Source organism: Palaemon carinicauda, chromosome 17, assembly GCF_036898095.1.
Source record: "Palaemon carinicauda isolate YSFRI2023 chromosome 17, ASM3689809v2, whole genome shotgun sequence".
Lineage (NCBI taxonomy): Eukaryota > Metazoa > Arthropoda > Malacostraca > Decapoda > Palaemonidae > Palaemon > Palaemon carinicauda.
Genome location: NC_090741.1, coordinates 43,004,280 through 43,024,279, shown reverse-complemented (window position 1 = coordinate 43,024,279; position 20,000 = coordinate 43,004,280). Strand labels below are relative to the sequence as shown.

General features: G+C 34.0%; 1 protein-coding gene across 1 annotated transcript in view; it reads right to left on the bottom strand.

Annotated features, from left to right (window-relative positions):
- Window positions 1–20,000, bottom strand: part of LOC137656708 (uncharacterized) — a 137,439-nt gene that overhangs the window by 10,172 nt on the left and 107,267 nt on the right. Inside the window, exons 26-35 of the mRNA XM_068390929.1 lie at window positions 18,978–19,102; window positions 16,912–17,057; window positions 15,194–15,308; window positions 14,534–14,706; window positions 13,623–13,789; window positions 8,494–8,562; window positions 4,404–4,637; window positions 2,930–3,080; window positions 1,888–2,156; window positions 475–655 (exon numbers count right to left, since the gene is read on the bottom strand). Coding sequence (XP_068247030.1) covers window positions 475–655; window positions 1,888–2,156; window positions 2,930–3,080; window positions 4,404–4,637; window positions 8,494–8,562; window positions 13,623–13,789; window positions 14,534–14,706; window positions 15,194–15,308; window positions 16,912–17,057; window positions 18,978–19,102 — 1,630 coding nt within the window. The remainder of the gene's footprint in view (window positions 1–474; window positions 656–1,887; window positions 2,157–2,929; window positions 3,081–4,403; window positions 4,638–8,493; window positions 8,563–13,622; window positions 13,790–14,533; window positions 14,707–15,193; window positions 15,309–16,911; window positions 17,058–18,977; window positions 19,103–20,000) is intronic.

Genomic DNA, 20,000 nt, shown 5'->3' with positions numbered 1-20,000 from the left:
TATTTTAGTGTATTTTTTATTCTCTGGATAATTTTTAAAGGGTTATTTTTGTCTCTGAAAAGTTTTAGTGTTATTTTTGTCTCTGGATGATTTTGAAAGGGTTAATTTTTTCTCTGGAATTTTTTAAAGTTTTCTTTTGTCTGGAATTTTTTAAAGGCTTTATTTTTTTGTCTCTGGAAAATTTTAAACGTATTTTATTGTCTCTGGAAAATTTTTAAGGCAATTATTATCTCTGGAAAATATTTAAATGTTTACTTATATCTCTGGATAATTATTAGTGTTATTTTTATCTCTGAAAATTTTTAGTGTCATTTCTGACTCAGGAAAATGTTTAAAAGGCTGTTTTTGTCTCAAAAATGACTAGACAACCACCATACTAATATAATTAATGTAATAATTCATTTAATTTAAACAGGCTAATGTGACCTCTTTCATGTTTATCATAACTAATACAGAAGAAAATATAATCCTTACAGAAAGTGCCACAGGTATATCACTGGGCATATCAGGCTTGCTCGGGCCCTTCTCGGTGGTCGCCCTGTCCTCTGACTTCGGGGTGGTTCCGTTGGTGGGAATTTGGGGCGCCGTAGAGCGAGACGTCCTACCACTCGTGGCAGGAGAGGTGGAGGAGAAGGGCACAGAACGTTTGGTGGTTCTGTTTACGTTTAAAAGAGATTTGGGGCGGAATTAAGAGGGATTGAAACGTTTATGAGAAGGAATTTAATGACCGGAAATTTTATGGAAATATTAAATGAATTTGCAGTACTCTTATTGATTTATGATTCTTTATAAAATGTTTATAATAGACCTTAATATCCGATTATTCATTAATAAAGGGGGGGGGGGATTAAAAGATTTTTGGAAATTTGCTGAATATGAGATGATAAGAAAAGACATTTCAAATGTTTGAGATATTTAGTGATATTGGAAGTAGAAGGGTATAAAATGCATAGTAAACATTAAAGACTTATTCCTTCATAAAACAAATATGATTTAGGTAAGAATTAAATATTAAGAGATTAGGGAGAAAACAAAAGATATTAAATTTGTTTTTTTATAAAGTTATGAATTTGTTTAATGGAAACTTGAAACATTTGGCAAGAATTATAAGGATTTCATTAATATATTAAAGGAAATTAATATATTCTGAGATTTATAATGTGATAATAAAGTAAAATTTTTATGAGAAGCTTTAAAGAACTGAGTATACACAAAACACATATGCCCTATATTACACAGAAGGTATATACAATGTAGTGTATTCATATACAGTATATACACAGTACTTGGGATTATTTTTATATAGAATTATATAGTTATTTTCAGTTCATTCGGGGATTACATGATATTGAGAGAGTAATGAAGTAAAGATTTATATGATTTAAAAAGAGGCATATTAACAATGACATTTTAAGAAGCCTTTAAGGAACTATAATGATCCGTGAATTGAGATTGAAAAATGGATGAGAAATATCGAGGAAAAGAAAATTGTTTAAGAAGTTATTAGGGAATTGTAGGATTTATAAGAGGATGAAGATGACCCTACACTGTAGCGCGGAAAAATGAACAGAAATAAAGGATTAGTGAATGTAGAACCTTAAAAGGAAAATCATGAAAAGTTGAAGCCTATCAAAGAAAGTCTAAGATAGATAAAAATAATCTATGTACTGAAAAGATTGAATTGTATTTAAATTTCGTAAATATAATGTAAATTATGATTATTATGAATAATGCATTTAATCGCTAGAATAATACAGAACGCTCACTCGTTTTGCTTTATTGTTATTTATGTTCAAAGTATTGTTCAAATTATTAAGTCCAGAAGTGGAGATTTCTTATTTGTTTTTTCGTTTTTGAAATGAATCTATTTTAATTGTTTATTCTTACTTGATAGCTTCCGTAGCAGTCTCATCCTCCGTAGACTTATCCTGAGTGCCCGGTGTTCCTCTGAGAGGCGCAAAGCTGTAGGTATAGCTACCCTCTGTAGTGCCATCAGCCGAGAAGTGAAGTTTGACCTCGGTAACATTTTCCGAGAGGTAGTCCTCGTCCTCGTCTTGCTCGTCGTGGTAATTGTAGTTCTCGGCGTCGAAGAGCGTCATGTTCACTGCACGACGGCGACGCCTGCCGTAGGACACGACGCCTCCTCCGCAGTTGACCTAAGGAAATGGGATAGGACGTTGTAAATGTGAAGGTGTGATTTCATCTTTGCAGATAATGATGGAATTGATAGAGTGTGGTGGTGCCTTTCCTGTGAAAGGATTTGCTGATAAGGATGGAATTGATAGAGTGTGGTGATGCCTTTCCTGTGAAAGGAATCCTGCCATACATCTACCAAATAGTTAAGCATTTGTTGAATGAATGTCCCACTTAAAAGCACAGAAAGAACAAGATATCTGTTTGAGGCTCGGAGTGAGGATGGCAGGTTCATCCTTGCCAAGATTCTTGGACATGATGTGTCATACAATGCTAGCGGCATTTTCAGATTTATTTCAGAAGCAGATCTTAACTACCAAGTAGTTAAACTACCGATAAGGAAAGATTTGGGTTAAGAAAAGACATCTAGTGAAGACTTGGCTGGATAAATATTTTTACCGAATTTAAATAACTTGGGAAAGTGGAGAAGTGAGTTAGATACGGATGTGTTTATTCTTATGTGAATTTAAGTAACGAATGTGTTCGTTATTATTAACTGTTAATGTGAAAAGTGTAAAACTTGGGAATTTAATTAAACGTAATTTAATTTTTTAAGATACATTTGTGATTAGATATGTCAAGAATCAACAGGCAAGGTTTGCCCCCAGTTGCACATCTTCGCGGAATGGCCTCCCCTACCCCAACACTGGACCAACTGCCCCAAATCCCATGAATCAATTCATAAAGCAAAGATGAAGTACAGAGCCTCTATTGTCGAGATCCCCAAATCTCTTACCGGGTCGCAGGCCTCCTGGCAGAACCTCACAGTGGCCACGAAGTTCACCCTGGCAGTCGAGGGGAACCTGAAAGCCTTGAAGTTGGCGTAGAGATTCTTCGTCCTGTCCTCCACCAAGAGCTCTGGGAAGATGTTGGGATACCGAGGACATCTGGCGGATTGAGGGAGAAACAGAAGAAGAGGAACTGATTAACTAGCGTATTGTAATCAGGGAGAATGAAAGAAATGAAAAGATAATACGTTAATGATGCAATATTTAATTTTACTTGTATTATGTTTGAAGAAGAAAACATACTTTGCCTAGTAATGTTCATCCGTTTATTTTTTTTAAGAGGAAAAATATAATTATGATGTATTTCTAAAAGGCAATATATTACAACATTATTTAATTAATCTATGTTTTTACTTGATGCATTAAAATAGATATTGCTGAATAGCATGGGATTAGTTGCAAGAACACACCGTATCAATTGAATCTCCAAAAATATAATCAACATGAAAGGGACTCGAACACTCCAGAAATATCAAAGATTTCTGCACCAATTTAGCTATAGAAGAGATTTCTCCAACACTACAACAATTTGAGTGATTTCTCTAACACTTCAGCAGTTTAAGAAATTTCTCCGTCACTAAAGCAGTAGAAAAGATTCCTCCAAGACTTCAGCAATAAAAGAGATTTCTTCAACACTGCAGAAATATTGAGAGATTTCTCTCTGACACTACAGCAGTTTATGAGATTTTGCCAACACTGCAGAAATATTAGAAATTTCTCTCCAATACTACAGAAATCTATGAGATTTCTCCAATACTACAGAACTAAAGGAGATTTGTTCATACCACAGAAATATTAGAGATTTCTCTAACATTGCAGATATATAAGAGATTTCTGTAACACTACAGCAATATAAGAAATTTCTCCACCACTACAGCAATATAAGGGATTTCTCCAACACTACAGCCATGTAAGACATTTCTCCAACACTACAGCAATATAAGAAATTTTTCCAACACTACAATAATATAAGAAATTTCTCCAACACTACAGCAATATATAAGATTTCTCCAACACTACAGCAATATAAGAAATTTCTCTAACACTACAGCAATGTAAGGGATTCCTCCAAAGCTACAGAAATCTAAGAGATTTCGCCAACACTACAGCCATATAAGACATTTCTCCAACACTACAGCAAATACAAGGGATTTCTCCAACACTACGGAAATCTAAGAGATTTCTCCCACACTACAGCAATATAAGAGATTCCTCCAAAGCTACAGCAATCTAAGAGATTTCTCCAACACTACAATAATATTAGGGATTCCCCCAAAGCTACAGAAATCTAAGAGATTTCTCCATCACTGCAGCAATATAATTCCTCCAAAGTTACGGCAATATAAGAGATTTCTCAAACACTACAGAAATAAAAGAGATTTCTCTAAGATTTCAGCTAAAACCAGGCCACCCATGTCATACCCAATGTTATCGATGAGAGTCATAAGTTCGCCGTTGTCTGTTCGCGCCTCCAAGTTACGCGCGAAGATGGCGAAGGCTGACTGCTGCTCCATCTCGATCTTGAGGGTCAGAAGCTCGCCAAGGTCTACGTTGTTGGCCTCCTGGTCGTTGGCTTTGTAGATGCGCATGCGCACCGTCGGAGTCGGGGCAGTGTTTCTGATGATGTCGTTCTCTCCACCAGGGCGGAAGGCGGAACTGAGGATGGGGGATGCCAAGATGATGTCAGGAGAGGATGTATTAGGTTATACCTTACAGATTGTTTACTAAATATTGTTTACAAAATATTGTTTACATAGTGATGTACGTTTCAAGATATACGAGGGAAGGAGGTGGTGTCGGAGAAGGCGCATGAGAAGGAATAGGTTAAGGATTTGATTGATAGGATTTAAATATTCAAAGGGTTTCTAAAGGGCATTTGGTATTGGTAATAGTATTAACATGGAAGTAACTATAGTGATTATAATTATTCTAGATGGTTAAGCTGTTAATAATAATAATAATAATAATAATCTAAAACATATACTTCTCTAACTCATCTATTGCAAATGATGACAAATCTCAACATCCAGCCCAAGTAATGATACTATAAGAATAACAACAATAATAACAACAATAACATGATTTGATCCAACAAATATAACAAAAGGCGAAGAATACATAACCATTTGAACAGGCAACAGAATCCTTGTATGTCCAGAAACTGAGATTCCAAAAGAGATTGCAAAACATATTTGTGCTCAGAAACCAAAACAATAACTAAGAATTTACAAGGAAGATATATACACTAAGTAAGTTTGATTTCAGTTATATAATCAACTGTGCCTAGCTAGAGAGATGCCTGAATATTATGCATTCGTATAGTAAGTCTTAAGGGTTAAGTATAGTCTTATTACTTTGTTTCTGTAAGTTAATTGCAAAGAGTAACCATTTCTTTGCTTCTGTAAGTCAGATGATGGAGAATCTTTTTCTGATCGTCAAAGGCTCAAGAATAGTCTGATGTCTTTGCTTCTGGAAGTCGAATGTAGAATATTTTGATATTTTTGTTTTCTAGGCCAAATGGTAAAGGGTATAATACTCTTTTTATACTTAATGTAAGTCAAATAGTGACGAATAATCTGATTTCTTTGCTTCTGTAATTCAAATGGTAAAAATATTTCTTTGTTTCTGTAAATGAAACGGTTAAGAATAATCTGATTTCAGTGCTCATGTAAATCTAATGAGGAAGAATCAGCTGATTGATTTGCATCTCAGGTCAAATGCTGATGCAGCATTTTTGTAATGATTTTAAACGGAAGGTCTAAAGATGATAAACATTCTAGCTTCCTTGGATCTGTAGATCCTATGGCGAAACTCATTTCAATATTTTCTATCAGTCTGATGGTTATGTAATTTGTTTTAGTAGGTTTGATATTGAAGTTTAATATAATATTTGTTTTTAGGATGTCCAGTGGTAAAGGTGAAGTCGTTTTCTTGTCTCTGCTTTTGCAGTCTTCATTGTGAATCATAGTTTGATATCTTCGATTCTGTAATTCTAAATTTTTTTACATTTTTGATTAATCTTTATTCCTTTCAGAGGTCTCAGCATTCAGTGATTCGTTGTGTCTTACTAATTAGTATAAAAATGTCTAACTAATCGAGAATCAGTGTTTACAACGTGGTATACAAGAGTAATGTCATCTTAATCCGTTATTTAGTGTTATATTACACAATTTCTTAACTTTTACAAGTGTTACTGGTCTCTTATAAGGTCATGCATTCGCTCTTGTAGGGATAATATGTAAACCTTTGTCCTATCTGTCCAACTTCTTAAACTTTTCTCTTTCAATTTCTGCCTCAGTTAAAATCAAATAAGAATCTTCTGTCTTTAAAGGGGACTTAACGGTGTCTGTGTACTTACAAAATAAGATTTTTCTTATCCTTCCATTGAAATACTGTAACTTATTTAATTGTGGCTACAAAGTATGTCGATGAAATCGCTTCATGGGGGAAACTTGCAATGACAAAACTTATTTTGAATAATCATCATGTGTCTGTCTCCTAATGCTAATCAACTCTTGATGGGCAACGATAAAACTTTGACGCTTGTTGACATCTAAATAATATTTTTATTGTATTTTATAGAGATTTGTACTGTCAAATTTTATATACATACTATGCAGCATAGCAGAAATATGCTTTATAATTACTTATCTAAACTACGATTATTTGTTCTACTTTTCCCTTGTGCATTAAGTCTTGTGATGACGATTTATCTTCTATTTTTTTTATAATACTTCGTTTTTGTACGATAGACTTCTGCCTAGTATAGTGGTAACGTGTTTGCTTAGCATTTTCAAGGCAGCAGATCGATCCCATCCCGGGACCGTGAGTTTGGGATGTTTACTGGGGTGGCCACTGCCGTGGTTGGGCACTAGAATTATCATCTATTCTGATGATAACTGAACTCAACCCAGACACCTTTACTTCAAACATAGACCACAAATTTTCCTTGCATTCACCATCTCAAGACTGATTATTAGATTTTTTTATACCTTTTTGAATGCGACCTCCAAAGTCATCTAACTACCAAATACCTAATTCACTGTTTAAGACAAGAGAGACAGAAGACATAGAAGGATTCAGTTCAATTTCATTTCTACCACAACTAATGACATATTTCACAGCCTCATTGTGTCTCACTGCCACTCATACCAGACTTACAATGTTTGTTGCATGAATCTATACACATGTATACATTCTGTTGTTTTAGAAACTTGCAACATCCATTAGGAGGCCCATGCGATGGGCAGTGAGTCACATAGATGGCCAAGATCCCAAAGAAACTATATATGTATATATATATATATATATATATATATATATATATTGTATATATATATATATATATATATATACATATATATATGTAAATATATATATATACATATATATATGTATATATATATATATATATGTATACATATATGCATATATATATATATATATATATATATATATGTATATATATACATATGTATACACATATGCATATATATATGTATATATGCATATATATACATATATGCTTATGTATATATATAATCATATATATATATATATATATATATATATATATATATATATATATATTACATTCTGACTAAGCTATTCTAACCGAGACAATTCCACTTCATGCGAGGATAGCATTTGAAAGGGAGAGACAGGAGGTATTTTATCCCTTAATGTATTCAAGATACAGGACCTTGTTCGTTTCGTAAGAACTCAAAACCACAATGCCCTTTAGATAAGCCCTATGGAAAGGAGAAAATAGCCCTTGTGATATACACAGTCGATGTGAGATATATATATATATATATATATATATATATATATATATATGTATATGTGTATACATATATATGTATATGTGTATATATATATACATATATATATATATATAAGTATATATATACATATATATATATATATATATATATATATGTATATACCGTATATATATTATATATGTATATATATAAGTATATATATGTATATATATATATATATAAAACAAAAATAAAAAAGGAAACAAAGAATATACGTCATCGTCATGTAGATATTTCAAATCCAGTGTAGGACAGAATAAGCATGTACATGGGTATACACATCAATATATACAAACAGTATACTGTCACAAACAGTTTTTTTTTTTTCAACAAAAGACACCACACAGACGCAGAAGCTGAAATAAGGCATAAAATACCACCCCACAAGACCAGAGAATTTAGATTATATATGGTCATTTATATATATTACTTTGCTCTGAAAAGTATTTTACCCATTGAAATACTTATTGATAATAAAAAAAACATTCCGTCTTACCTTAATTATATTGTATTTTTTTAAATCATATTTTTTTTTCAAGGAAATATATTTTTTAAAAACATTCCTCGGGTCTTGTCGAACCTGGTCAATTGCATCTTGAATAACATCGTTATAGTGAACACCTTCTCATGCTGAATCAGGTTTAAAATGGTTAAATGATTGATTTCCCAAGATTAAAAACTCTTACCTTGTTATGTTATCAATTCTCTTACTGAAGCCAGTTATGAAATTGGTGGCTAGTTCGTGTTCCTTGGAACTTTGGGTTTTTTTTTATAAAGAGCAGCGGGAAAAAAGATTAATTTTAATGCTTTATAATTCTGATACAAACTTATAGACCAGATGAAATAATGAAGGGTAAAATATGGAATTATTGATAATGATGCTTATTATGACATTTAAAAGCTAAGATAATAACAATAATATTTTATGTATGAGTTGCAACAAAATCTCAAATAGGACTTTGTGAAAGATTTTTTAATAAAATTATAAGTTGTAGGAAAGATTGATTTGCACAATAAATTTTTCACTAAATGTATTTTGAAAAAGTTCTTAGTATTAATTTCTTTCATAAAGAAAATTGGTAAAAGTATGAGTTGAAACAATATCTAAAATAGGACTTTGTTTGCAAAAGAATTTTTTTTTTAAATCATAAGTTGTAAGAAAGATTGGTTTGCATGATAAATTTTTCTCTAAATATATTTAGAAAAAATTCTTAGTATTAATTTCTTCCATAAAGAAAATTGGTAACGAAAAGTTGGGTTTTCCAAGTTTCCAAAAGGATTTGCTAATTTTATGACTTTATAAAACTAAGTCTTCAAGTATATTTATTAGGTTAAATTAATTAAGATAATCTTTATGAAGTTGAAGATTAGTGAATAATAATATCAAATTATAGATTTTTCAGATTTTGAATTCTCAACATAAAATATTATGTTTAATGGCAGTCTGAAAAAATGTCTAAACCTGAGTTAACACATGGTTAGATTTTACGAATGAAAGCATGATTTTGGTTAATTACATGAAATATTAGACTGCTATGATACATATTAAAGATGGAAATTCTGACCTTTCAGAAAAAAAGGTTATTTATGCACTATTTGAGATCTAAATTACTAATTAAATTAAGTATATAGCCAAACCCATGACAGTACTTAAGGTAACCTTTAATTCAGCACATTGGTTAACATACAAATACATTGATATTTTATTAATTTACTTATTTATTCACTTTTATGTTTCTTTATTTGCAGGTTACCTAAGCCTTACTTGTAAGGCCATTTGACCTCTCCATAAAGAATTGAAAACCATAAAGGTTCCTACCACACTCCTTCAAATATGGTATCTACAGCCCAACATATCATAGCTTGATCCTGAACTTTCTTACAGCTGTCAAGGTAAGATACAGAGGAAGGTGTATGGAGTGTGCTCTCCTTAAAAAGTAAATGTTTTTATTTTGATTCAAACGTTAATTTCATATATCGTTTTGAAAGCACGGATAAACCGCTTAGTTTTCAAAAGCACATGGAAATGCACAAATCACTACAAAGGGTAAGCAGTTTTTCAAATTTAGGCTACATGGCGGAAACCCCCCCCCTCAAAAAAAAAAAAAAAAAAAAAATAATAGGAGAATGGTAGTTTGCCTTCGTTGATATGATGAAACCACAATTTAGAAGACGTATCAGTATCATTTATAGTTTCAGGACTTCATACTTCCTCTTTAGTGGTGATACAACTATGCTAAGCTAGAGAGGTGGTATGTAAGCCTTAGTAAGGATGTCATAATAGGGCCTGTGTAACAATACAAACCTCCTGTGTTAACACTTTGGTGCTTTTTATTAGCTGTTGCAATGTTGCATGAGTATAATGCCATTTTGCATAGACTGAATTGCCATGAATTCCAAGTTGGAAAATAAGTTCTGGGGGGAAAAGCTTGTAATTTAATATATATGCTCCTTGGACAAGTCTTTAACTTTGCAATGTCAAGTTATGCGTTTCTAGATTCGTCGTGTAATTTATGGGTTAGGTTGAAATCAACAAGAATTATACCCAAATGTTATTTAGTTATACTCTTAAATTGTGATTGGAGTTCTGGAGTCGCAAACCAGTTATCTGGGAATTCTGGGCCAATTCCTTAGTTAGGAAAAAAGCAGGTGACAGTAACTAGTTAATTATGCATGTTATATGATATTCCATAATTGTGACAGTCCTTTGCATTCCGGTCTTTCCAGACTGTAACATCCTATACGTAGTATTAGGTAAAAGTTAGTGCTAACGGTCATGCCTTCTCAATCATAAGGCTCAATGCTGTACAGTATTCCAGAAGTTTTATTCCAGCTGTGACCAGATTATGGAAGGATCTTCCTAATCAGGCAGTTGAATTGGTGAAACTTCAGATACTCAAACTTGCAGCGAATGTTTTCATGTTGAACAGGCTGACATAAGCCTTTTCATAGTTTTATACGACAGATCTATTTTACATAACTGATCATAAGATATTTTATGTTATATTTTTATATTGTTTCTCCATTTCATTACCTCACTGGGCTATTTCCCCTTTTGGAGCCTTTGGGCTTATAGCATCCGGATTCGTTTCCAATTAGGTTTGCCGTTTAGCTAATAATAATAATAATAATAATAATAATAATAATAATAATAATAGGAAGACTGGGTGGTCAATCCCTGGGTTTGCTCAAGTTGGGGGTAAATGATGTCATGTTAGCTGATATTTCAGGGGTCATGTGTGAGTAAAAAACAAGACATGCATCCAAATGATCTAGGTATGTATGCTGCATTGCGGTTTCTTTTTAATTGTTAATGTACAGTTTTTTCTAAGTGGATATAAGAGAATTTCTATAGCCTTTGCCTGGTACCTGATGGTATGACCCTTTGCTTGTTTTGCCTTATTGCTGATAAAATGTGGTTTCTATTTGCTCTACTTTGTAGTTGATGTAATAGAGCTTCCGTTTCCTTTGTCTGATAGCTAATGTAATGGAATGTCTAATTGCTTTGCTGAGGAGTTGATGTAAGTAAGTTTGTTTTTCCTTTTCTTGGTACCTGATGTAATCAAGTTTATTCATTTGCTTTGCTTGATACTGATGTAATGAAATTTCTACTTGCTTTGCCTAATAGCTGATGTTATGTTTCTGCTTGCCTTGCCTGATAGCTGATGTTATAATGTTTCTGCTTGCTTTGCCTGATAGCTGATGCAATGAAGTTTCTACTTGCTTTGTCTGGTAACTGATGTAGTGAAGTTTCTACTTGCTTTGGCTGATAGGTGTTGTAATGAAGTTTCTACTTGCTTTGCCTGATAACTGATGCAATGAGGTTTCTAGTTGCTTTGTCTGGTAACTGATGTAGTGAAGTTTCTACTTGCTTTGCCTGATAGCTGATGCAATGAAATTTCTACTTGCTTTGCCTGATAACTGATGCAATGAAGTTTCTACTTGCTTTGTCTGGTAACTGATGTAGTGAAGTTTCTACTTGCTTTGTCTGGTAACTGATGTAGTGAAGTTTCTACTTGCTTTGCCTGATAGCTGATGCAATGAAGTTTCTACTTGCTTTGCCTGATAGCTGATGCAATGAAGTTTCTACTAGCTTTGCTTGATAACTGATGCAATGAGGTTTCTACTTGCTTTGTCTGGTAACTGATGTAGTGAAGTTTCTACTTGCTTTGCCTGATAGCTGATGCAATGAAATTTCTACTTGCTTTGCCTGATAACTGATGCAATGAAATTTCTACTTGCTTTGTCTGGTAACTGATGTAGTGAAGTTTCTACTTGCTTTGTCTGGTAACTGATGTAGTGAAGTTTCTACTTGCTTTGGCTAATAGGTGTTGTTGCTTTGCCTGATAACTATTGTGATGATGATAGTTATAAAGCAATATCATATAACGTGATGTAAACAAAAGCAGTGTATCAGCGTGCACAGCCAATACTGCAATAGAAAATAACTTTAAATGTGATTCGCTCAATGTGGTTCACTACAGAAATTTCAGCTACCTGGCACTGCGCACAAAGCAAACATAAGGCAGAACTGTTTTACCCCTCTGGATTGATTTCCACCTTGAGGCCCCCAAGATCATTATAAGTTGCAGTGCCATGCCGTCGACTGTATTAAAGAGAATAAGGGAATTTAGAAGTGTAAAAAAAATGTACAGAACGGAGGATAGTTGTCCCTGTATTGTCTCTGGTGTGTTGACTTTTGATTTGGTCAGGAAATTTAAAGCAGATATGCTTCCAGTGTTTGTCTCCAGATATTGTCTTTGTCTGTGGAAGATTCTCATGGTATCCATATTTTCAAGGTAAATCTTCAAATCTTGTATTCTTTCAAGCTATCAAATGCGTCTGACTTCAGGTGCAGAAAATTATGAGGCATGTCAACAGAGATGTCTTTTAAAACAGTTTCTCTCACTTGCAGAAGATCTTATACGATACTTTGATGGTAATCCACCAAAGATTCATAATTTCTTCAGATGTCTGAAGAAGAGTAACTCAAAATAATACCCTCCAGACGAGTCTCTCAGTGATACCTTACTCCACACTTCATCACAAGGGAATTCTATCAGTGATGTTCCAGTGTTATAGAAGTCTCTTGGAAATTGGTCCATTTTAAGAAAGTCCTCTGCCTCTTTCAACATAAAGAGTTTACATTTTAGCTTTGTTGATGTGATGACCGTTCCTCGTGACAATAAATGAATCATATAATTCTCCACCACTGTATCGTTTTGTATTTTGCTTTCTAGTAATAAGAGAGTAAATCATTCATCTGGCAAGCTAAGTAGAAAAGTGGAATATCACACTACTGTACTGTATGTAGTTTTCCCTACAGCTAAATCCTCCAAACTACCAAGGAGGATTTGAATCCTGAAAATAATAGAACCTAACACTCACCACGATAATTGCAACGTGGACTTGCTGATTGATATGAATTATGAGATACTCTTTATCAAAGTCATTCCTGTGTCTCCCAACAAACACCCGACTCTTCTAAAATACTTAAGAGAATGTGGCCATAGATCTGGAGCTCAGTATATCACTGTGACTGTGATGGACACCAGATCTACTGATGAGGAATACGACACTAACAATACAGAAACATTTCTTGATAGCTGTCGGTGCATATTTTGATACCAGTAAGGCTGGAAATCTGATAATGGCAACAACAATAAATGAAGTAAAAATCCTAATTGTCATAAATGCAAGTGAAAACCTGTTACTTGAAGACAATAGATAGTACAATTATTTTCCTTAATATTGTCATTAAGGAAAATTAATATCTGTTATTAGACAGAAACAACATAAAAAAAGGAAAACCTACTTGATATCGATTCCACCTCCTGTCCTTCCAGCGCCCCCTTGCGGGGCGAAGCTGACGGTCTGGTCACCCGCTTCGAAGGAGCACTCCACTCTGACGGTCCTGTCAGACTCTTGCATGATCAGCGGGTGCTGCTGTACGACCACGGTGTTGACGAACTTTCCTTTAGTCTGTTGAAGGAGATGATTAATTAATTTAGAGTTTAAATAGAAATCAATAGACCAAAACTATTCTACAGAGGCTGTAGTAGACACACTTCATCTGTATTCCTTCATATTGGGACAAATGGAATTGGTTTCACCTGCAGTCATTAAACTAGAGGAAGGACAATACCGATGATTCAGTCTTGTAGAGGCAACCATGTTTGGTAAATGCAGTGAGCTATTCACTGGTTCATTCATTCATTCTAAGGTAGAAATGTTTCTTCAAATAGATTTTGCTTTGTATTACTTTCTTGGCTAAAATTATTAGTACTCAATGCTCCAGATCTCTCTCTCTCTCTCTCTCTCTCTCTCTCTCTCTCTCTCCTACATGTGTGTAAAAAATTAGAGAAATCGCCCAGACAACGTTTTTCTTGGTGTACTTATGAATCAATGTAGTTTTTTTTAGGTGTTCAAGTCATCAAGATTATTATCATTATTAATATAAGTAGTAGTATTAGTAGTACTAGTACTAGTAGTAGTAGTAGTAGTAGTAGTTGAAATTATAGTCTACCTCTTTGAATGAATTTTCTTTGCTAAGGCATTTTTTTCACGTCCTCCTCATCAATGACTCGAGTCATTGGAAGCAGGTGCAAACTTCAATATTTAGAACACAACATGGCTAGCACGCCCTCCCTATTTTGATCTTTTCAAGCACTTAAAAGAATAGCATGAATTAACCTAGAACTTGAAATCATTCAACCTTCCACTGACCTCTTCTCGCGTGCCACATGTGTTGCCTAAAGGCACTCGCAGGACGACCTGTGTCTGTCGGTTGCCCATCTCAAAGCAGGCCTGGGCATTGCCTGTGGCGTACACACGGCCTTCAAATGCAGTGCCGAAGGTGAAGGTCACTAACATGTCCGTTGGAGTGCAATCGACTTTGACTGTGGATCAATGGAGAAAAATGTAAATAAAGACATTGTTAATGGTGAGGGAAATGGTCAGTAGACATAAAGAAAATTTAACACACACACACATATATATAAAATATGTATATATATAATATGTATGTATATATATAAATGTATATATATATATAAATGTATATATATATATGTGTATGTATATATATATATATATAAAATATGTATGTATATATATGTGTGTGCATATATATATATATATATATATATATATATATATATATATTTATATATATACATATATATACATACATACACACATATATATATATATATATATATATATATATATATATATATATACTGACTAGTAAGGCTACGTGTGATGTAAATGTATGACAATCAATAAACCAGAAATATAAAGTAAATGTCACCAGCTGATACTTAATGGCTTAAAAGTGACGACTGAAGAAATATATAATTACAGCGAAGACTATAAGAGTCTTACCTGTCTTACAAGCAGCTCTTTCAGAGTAGAAGTAATCCCTCTCAACCTGGAGAGCATTTTGTCCTCCAACGGTGAAAGTGTCGTCTGAACTCAAAGAACATTCCCTTCGGAAGGACTTGGAAGAAAAAATTAACATTTATAAGAGAAAATGATATATAAGGGAAAACTTAACATTTATAAGAGAAAATAATATATAAGGGAAAAATTAACATTTATAAGAGAAAATAATATATAAGGGAAAAATTAGCATTTATAAGAGAAAATAATATATAAGGGAAAAAATAACATTTATAAGAGAAAATAATATATAAGGGAAAAAATAACATTTATAAGAGAAAATGATATATAAGGGAAACATTAACATTTATAAGAGAAAGTTATATATAAGGGAAAAATTAACATTTATAAGAGAAAATAATATATAAGGGTCCTTCAAAGATACAGATAGTTCCATACACATCTTTGGAATTTCAACTTTCTGCATTGCACCACCTGCCTTTCTAACTGTTATTATTATTATTATTATTATTATTATTATCATTATTATTATTATTATTATTATTATTATTATTATTATTATTACTTGCTAAGCTACAACCCTAGTTGGAAAAGCAGGATGCTATAAGCCCAGGGGCTCCAAAGAATCCACTTATGCTTATGTGAATAAGCTGCGCTATAAACTTATTAGTTTCAATTTGAAAGTGGTCTAACTGAAAATATAAACTATCTTCCCCCAACAGTGTCTGCATTTGAAAATCTTTATTAGAATAGATAGACTGGAGGAACATTCCTAATCGCATATGCCTGGAATAGACTTTATATTTCTTTATTCCTATTTGAACTATTTCAAATTTAAGGAGTTACTTTGGTATTGACATATGGTGTACGTTTAATGAAATAAATTATATAGACTAATATACAATTTAAACTTGGTTATTAGTCTTTGCGGTATTTGGGGGATTTTAAAAGGTATTGTATAAAAATAGAATAAAATAAAATAAACTCAAGGTCTGCCTTTTCTGAGAGACCTCTTATGCAGTTTATACCATTAATGAATAATCACTGATTTGATAAGGGTAATCATATAAGTCTAGATATCCTTTATGTTGATGCATAAATACTCAACTTTTCCCGTAGGTCTAATTGCCACTGCGACCTTTCCATTATAACTATGCATAGAATTTATTTCTCTCAGAAGTAAAATGTTGCTTCTTTATATGATCAAAGATTGATAGCTAACTAAATCATAAATAATTAAGACATGGATATATCAAAGTTTCGTGGCAGATTAATCAAGGGACTAAAAGACGATAATCAAAGTTTAATGAAAACCTAAAAAAAAAGTAAATAAGGAAATTATTTAGACTTGTCAAACTATATCACATGGTCAAAGCCCCAAATAGTCCAGTATATCTGAGAAATGACCCATCACAAATTGCAGTTTATGTGTGATATACCAAATTGTAGGTAATTTTGTCTGCTTTCATTTAAAACAAAGTTTACAAAAAGTAAACAAGACAATGTGGGGCTACTAGGATTTTTTTTTTCTTTTTTTTTTCTTTTTTGTACTAAGCAAACACTAAAATAAGCCCACTGAGAACACACAGCCGTAACATAAACAAAGTCCAGCTTTCCTTGAAATAGTAATGGTAAACAAATTGTATTAAAGGACCACTGATATCACAGAGACGTGAATCAAAGGAGACTATGGTTTGTACCTGGAAGTTGTAGCTACGACAAGTGAAGTCTCTCTCTCCATCGCAGTACTGTTTGCATTCCGCTGGATCGAAAACGTTGGTGAAGAACCTATCGAAGAAAGGCAAAAAGCGCCCTTCAAAGTTGGCGTAGTCGCAGTTTGGAGGATCTGGAACGGTTAGAAAGGTATTAAATAGAGATTATTAAGGGTTTGGTGGAGGACCTGGAATGAGATTATTATTAGTATTATTACTTGCTAAGCTACAACCCTGATTGGAAAAGCAGGATGTTATAAGCCCAGGGGTTCCAACAGGGAAAATAGCCCAGTGAGAAAAGGAAACAAGGAAAAATTAAATATTTTAAGAAGACTAACAACATAAAAATAAATATCTCCTATTTAAACTATATAAACTTCAACAAAACAAGAGAAAGAGTAATAAGAAAGATTGGTCTGATTGGTAACGTCTCTGCCTGGTGTTTGCCAGACGGGAGTTCGAGTCCCGCTCAAACTCGTTAGTTTCTTTGGTTGCTCCAATCTCACCTTCCTTGTGAGCTAAGGATGGGGGGGGGGGGGGGTTTAGATGAGACTTTAGGTCTATCTGCTGAGTCATCAGCAGCCATTGCCTCCCCCCCCCCTTGGTCCTAGCTTTAGTGGAGAGGGACTTGAGTGCTGATCATATGTATATATCGTCAGTCTCTAGGGCATTGTCCTGCTTGCTAGGGCAATGTCATTGTCCCTTGCCTCTGCTATTCATGAGCGACCTTTAAACCTTTAAACCGAGTGTAAAGTAAGAAGGAAGATTGTGCTGACCGACGCGGTAACATTCCTGAATGATTGATGGATTTGAGGATTTCCGGCCCCCCTGACATCTAAGGTCAACCCGGGGAGGGGGGGGGGTAACATCCCTGACTGGTGAACGCCAGACTGGGGTTCCAGACCTGCTCAAACTCGTTAGTTCCTTTGATCGCTGCAACCTCACCATCCTTGTGAGTTAAGGGGAGCTTATAGATCTATCTGCTGAGTCATCAGAAGCCATTGTCTGGCCCTCCTTGGTCCTAGCTTGGGTAGAGAGGGGGCTTGGGTGCTGATCATATGTATATATGGTCAGTCTCTAGGGCATTGTCCTGCTTGATAGGGCAGTGCCACTGTTCCTTGCCTCTGCCATTCATGAGCGGTCTTTAAACCTTTAATGTTGGCTTAGAGGCCTGAGAATGAGAGGAAAAATATGAAGGGAAGCTTAATGGCAAAATGGAGGACCAAAAATAATAAAAAAGTATATAATAATGTATATCAAAAGGTTTGGAGGATCTATAAGGGCAAGAACAATCTCAAAGAAAGCTTAATTAACATTTTAGAGGACATAGATACACAAACCCTTTGACCACATTAAGGTATACCCACTCAAAAAGGTTTTATTTTTTATCTTATTAGCTTAATTAGCACTCAAGCTACTAGCTGTTTGCAGGGAACCTGATAGAATATGTAGGTAGTGGACACGAAGAACTTAATTCAGAATCTACTTCTTTAAAGAGAAACTCTTACCAAGCTTGAGTGTTTTTAAAGTGGCTGCGATGTTATTTTAAAGCACCAGGCAATTGTGACGGGCCGAGAGAGGCTGTGACTAAGAAGGCAGGATGAAAGCAACTGATTGAACTGAGTCCTGCCTTCTTAGTCACAGCCTCTCTCGGCCCGTCACATTGGTGACCACGGAGTGCCTCTCTCTGCCCGTCACATTGGTGACCCCTTAGTGCCTCTCTCGGCCCGTCACACAATACTGACTTGGAACTTCTTTCATAAATGGGTGTTTATGAATGTTTATATATCTAAAATAACCCTTTAATCTGGATCCTTGTGAAGATTAGATGGTAATGATAATAGCAATTATGTATTTGTCAACACAGATTAATCTTTAAAATTAGAAATAATTAATATAGAATAAACACAGTTACCATACAGGTTATCTTATAGATTACAATATGTTAATAGTTAACTTCCAAGAGAGAGAGAGAGAGAGAGAGAGAGAGAGAGAGAGAGAGAGAGAGAGAGAGAGAGAGAGAGAGAGAGAGACCAGATTCTAAACCACCTTACCTGGAGCACACTGGTTCTCCATGAACTCCACGTCACGTGACCTGAACCCGTATTTGTCAGGATCGGTTCGTCTGGTTTCCGGCATCATTTTGCAGGTGCGCTGCCTGGCGTCGTATACGGCCGACCTTCAGGAGAAAACGGGGGAAATGAATAAGAGTAAATTCTTTGGTTGGAAAGAAACATTAATACGAAACAAACTAGAATTAAAAGGAGGGTAACCATTATTATTATTATTATTATTATTATTATTATTATTATTATAATACTGTTACTGTTTTTAGAATGATATATTGTTAATTTATTCTCATCATTTATTTATTTCCTTATTTCCTTTCCTCACTGGGCTATTTTTCCCTGTTGGAGCCCTTGGGCCTTATAGTATCTTGCTTTTCCAACTAGGGTTGTAGCTTGGCTAGTAATAATAATAATAATAATAATAATAATGATATTATTAGCTAAGCTACAACCCTAGTGGGAAAAGCAGGATGTTATGTCCTCAAGGGCTCCAACAGGGAAAAATAGCCCTGTGAGTGTGAGGAAAGGAAATAAGGAATTAAATAAACTATGTATAAGAAGTAATGAATTGAGAATATGAAATATCTTAAGGTCTCAAGGCCAGTAATAACGTTAAAATAGATAAGTCACATATAAACTATGCTTATAGCATCTTGCTTTTCCAACTAGGGTTGTAGCTTGGCTAGTAATAATAATAATAATAATAATAATAATATTATTATTATTATTATTATTATTATTATTATTATTATTAGCTAAGCTACAACCCTAGTTGGAAAAGCAGGATGTTATGGGCTCAAGGGCTCCTACAGGGAAAAATAGCCCAGAGAGGGAAGGAAATAAGGAATTAAATAAACTATGTATAAGAAGTAATGAATAGAGAATATGAAATATCTTAAGGTCATAAGGTCAGTAATAACGTTAAAATAGATAAGTCACATATAAACTATGCTTATAGCATCTTGCTTCTCCAACTAGGGTTGTAGCTTGGCTAGTAATAATAATAAT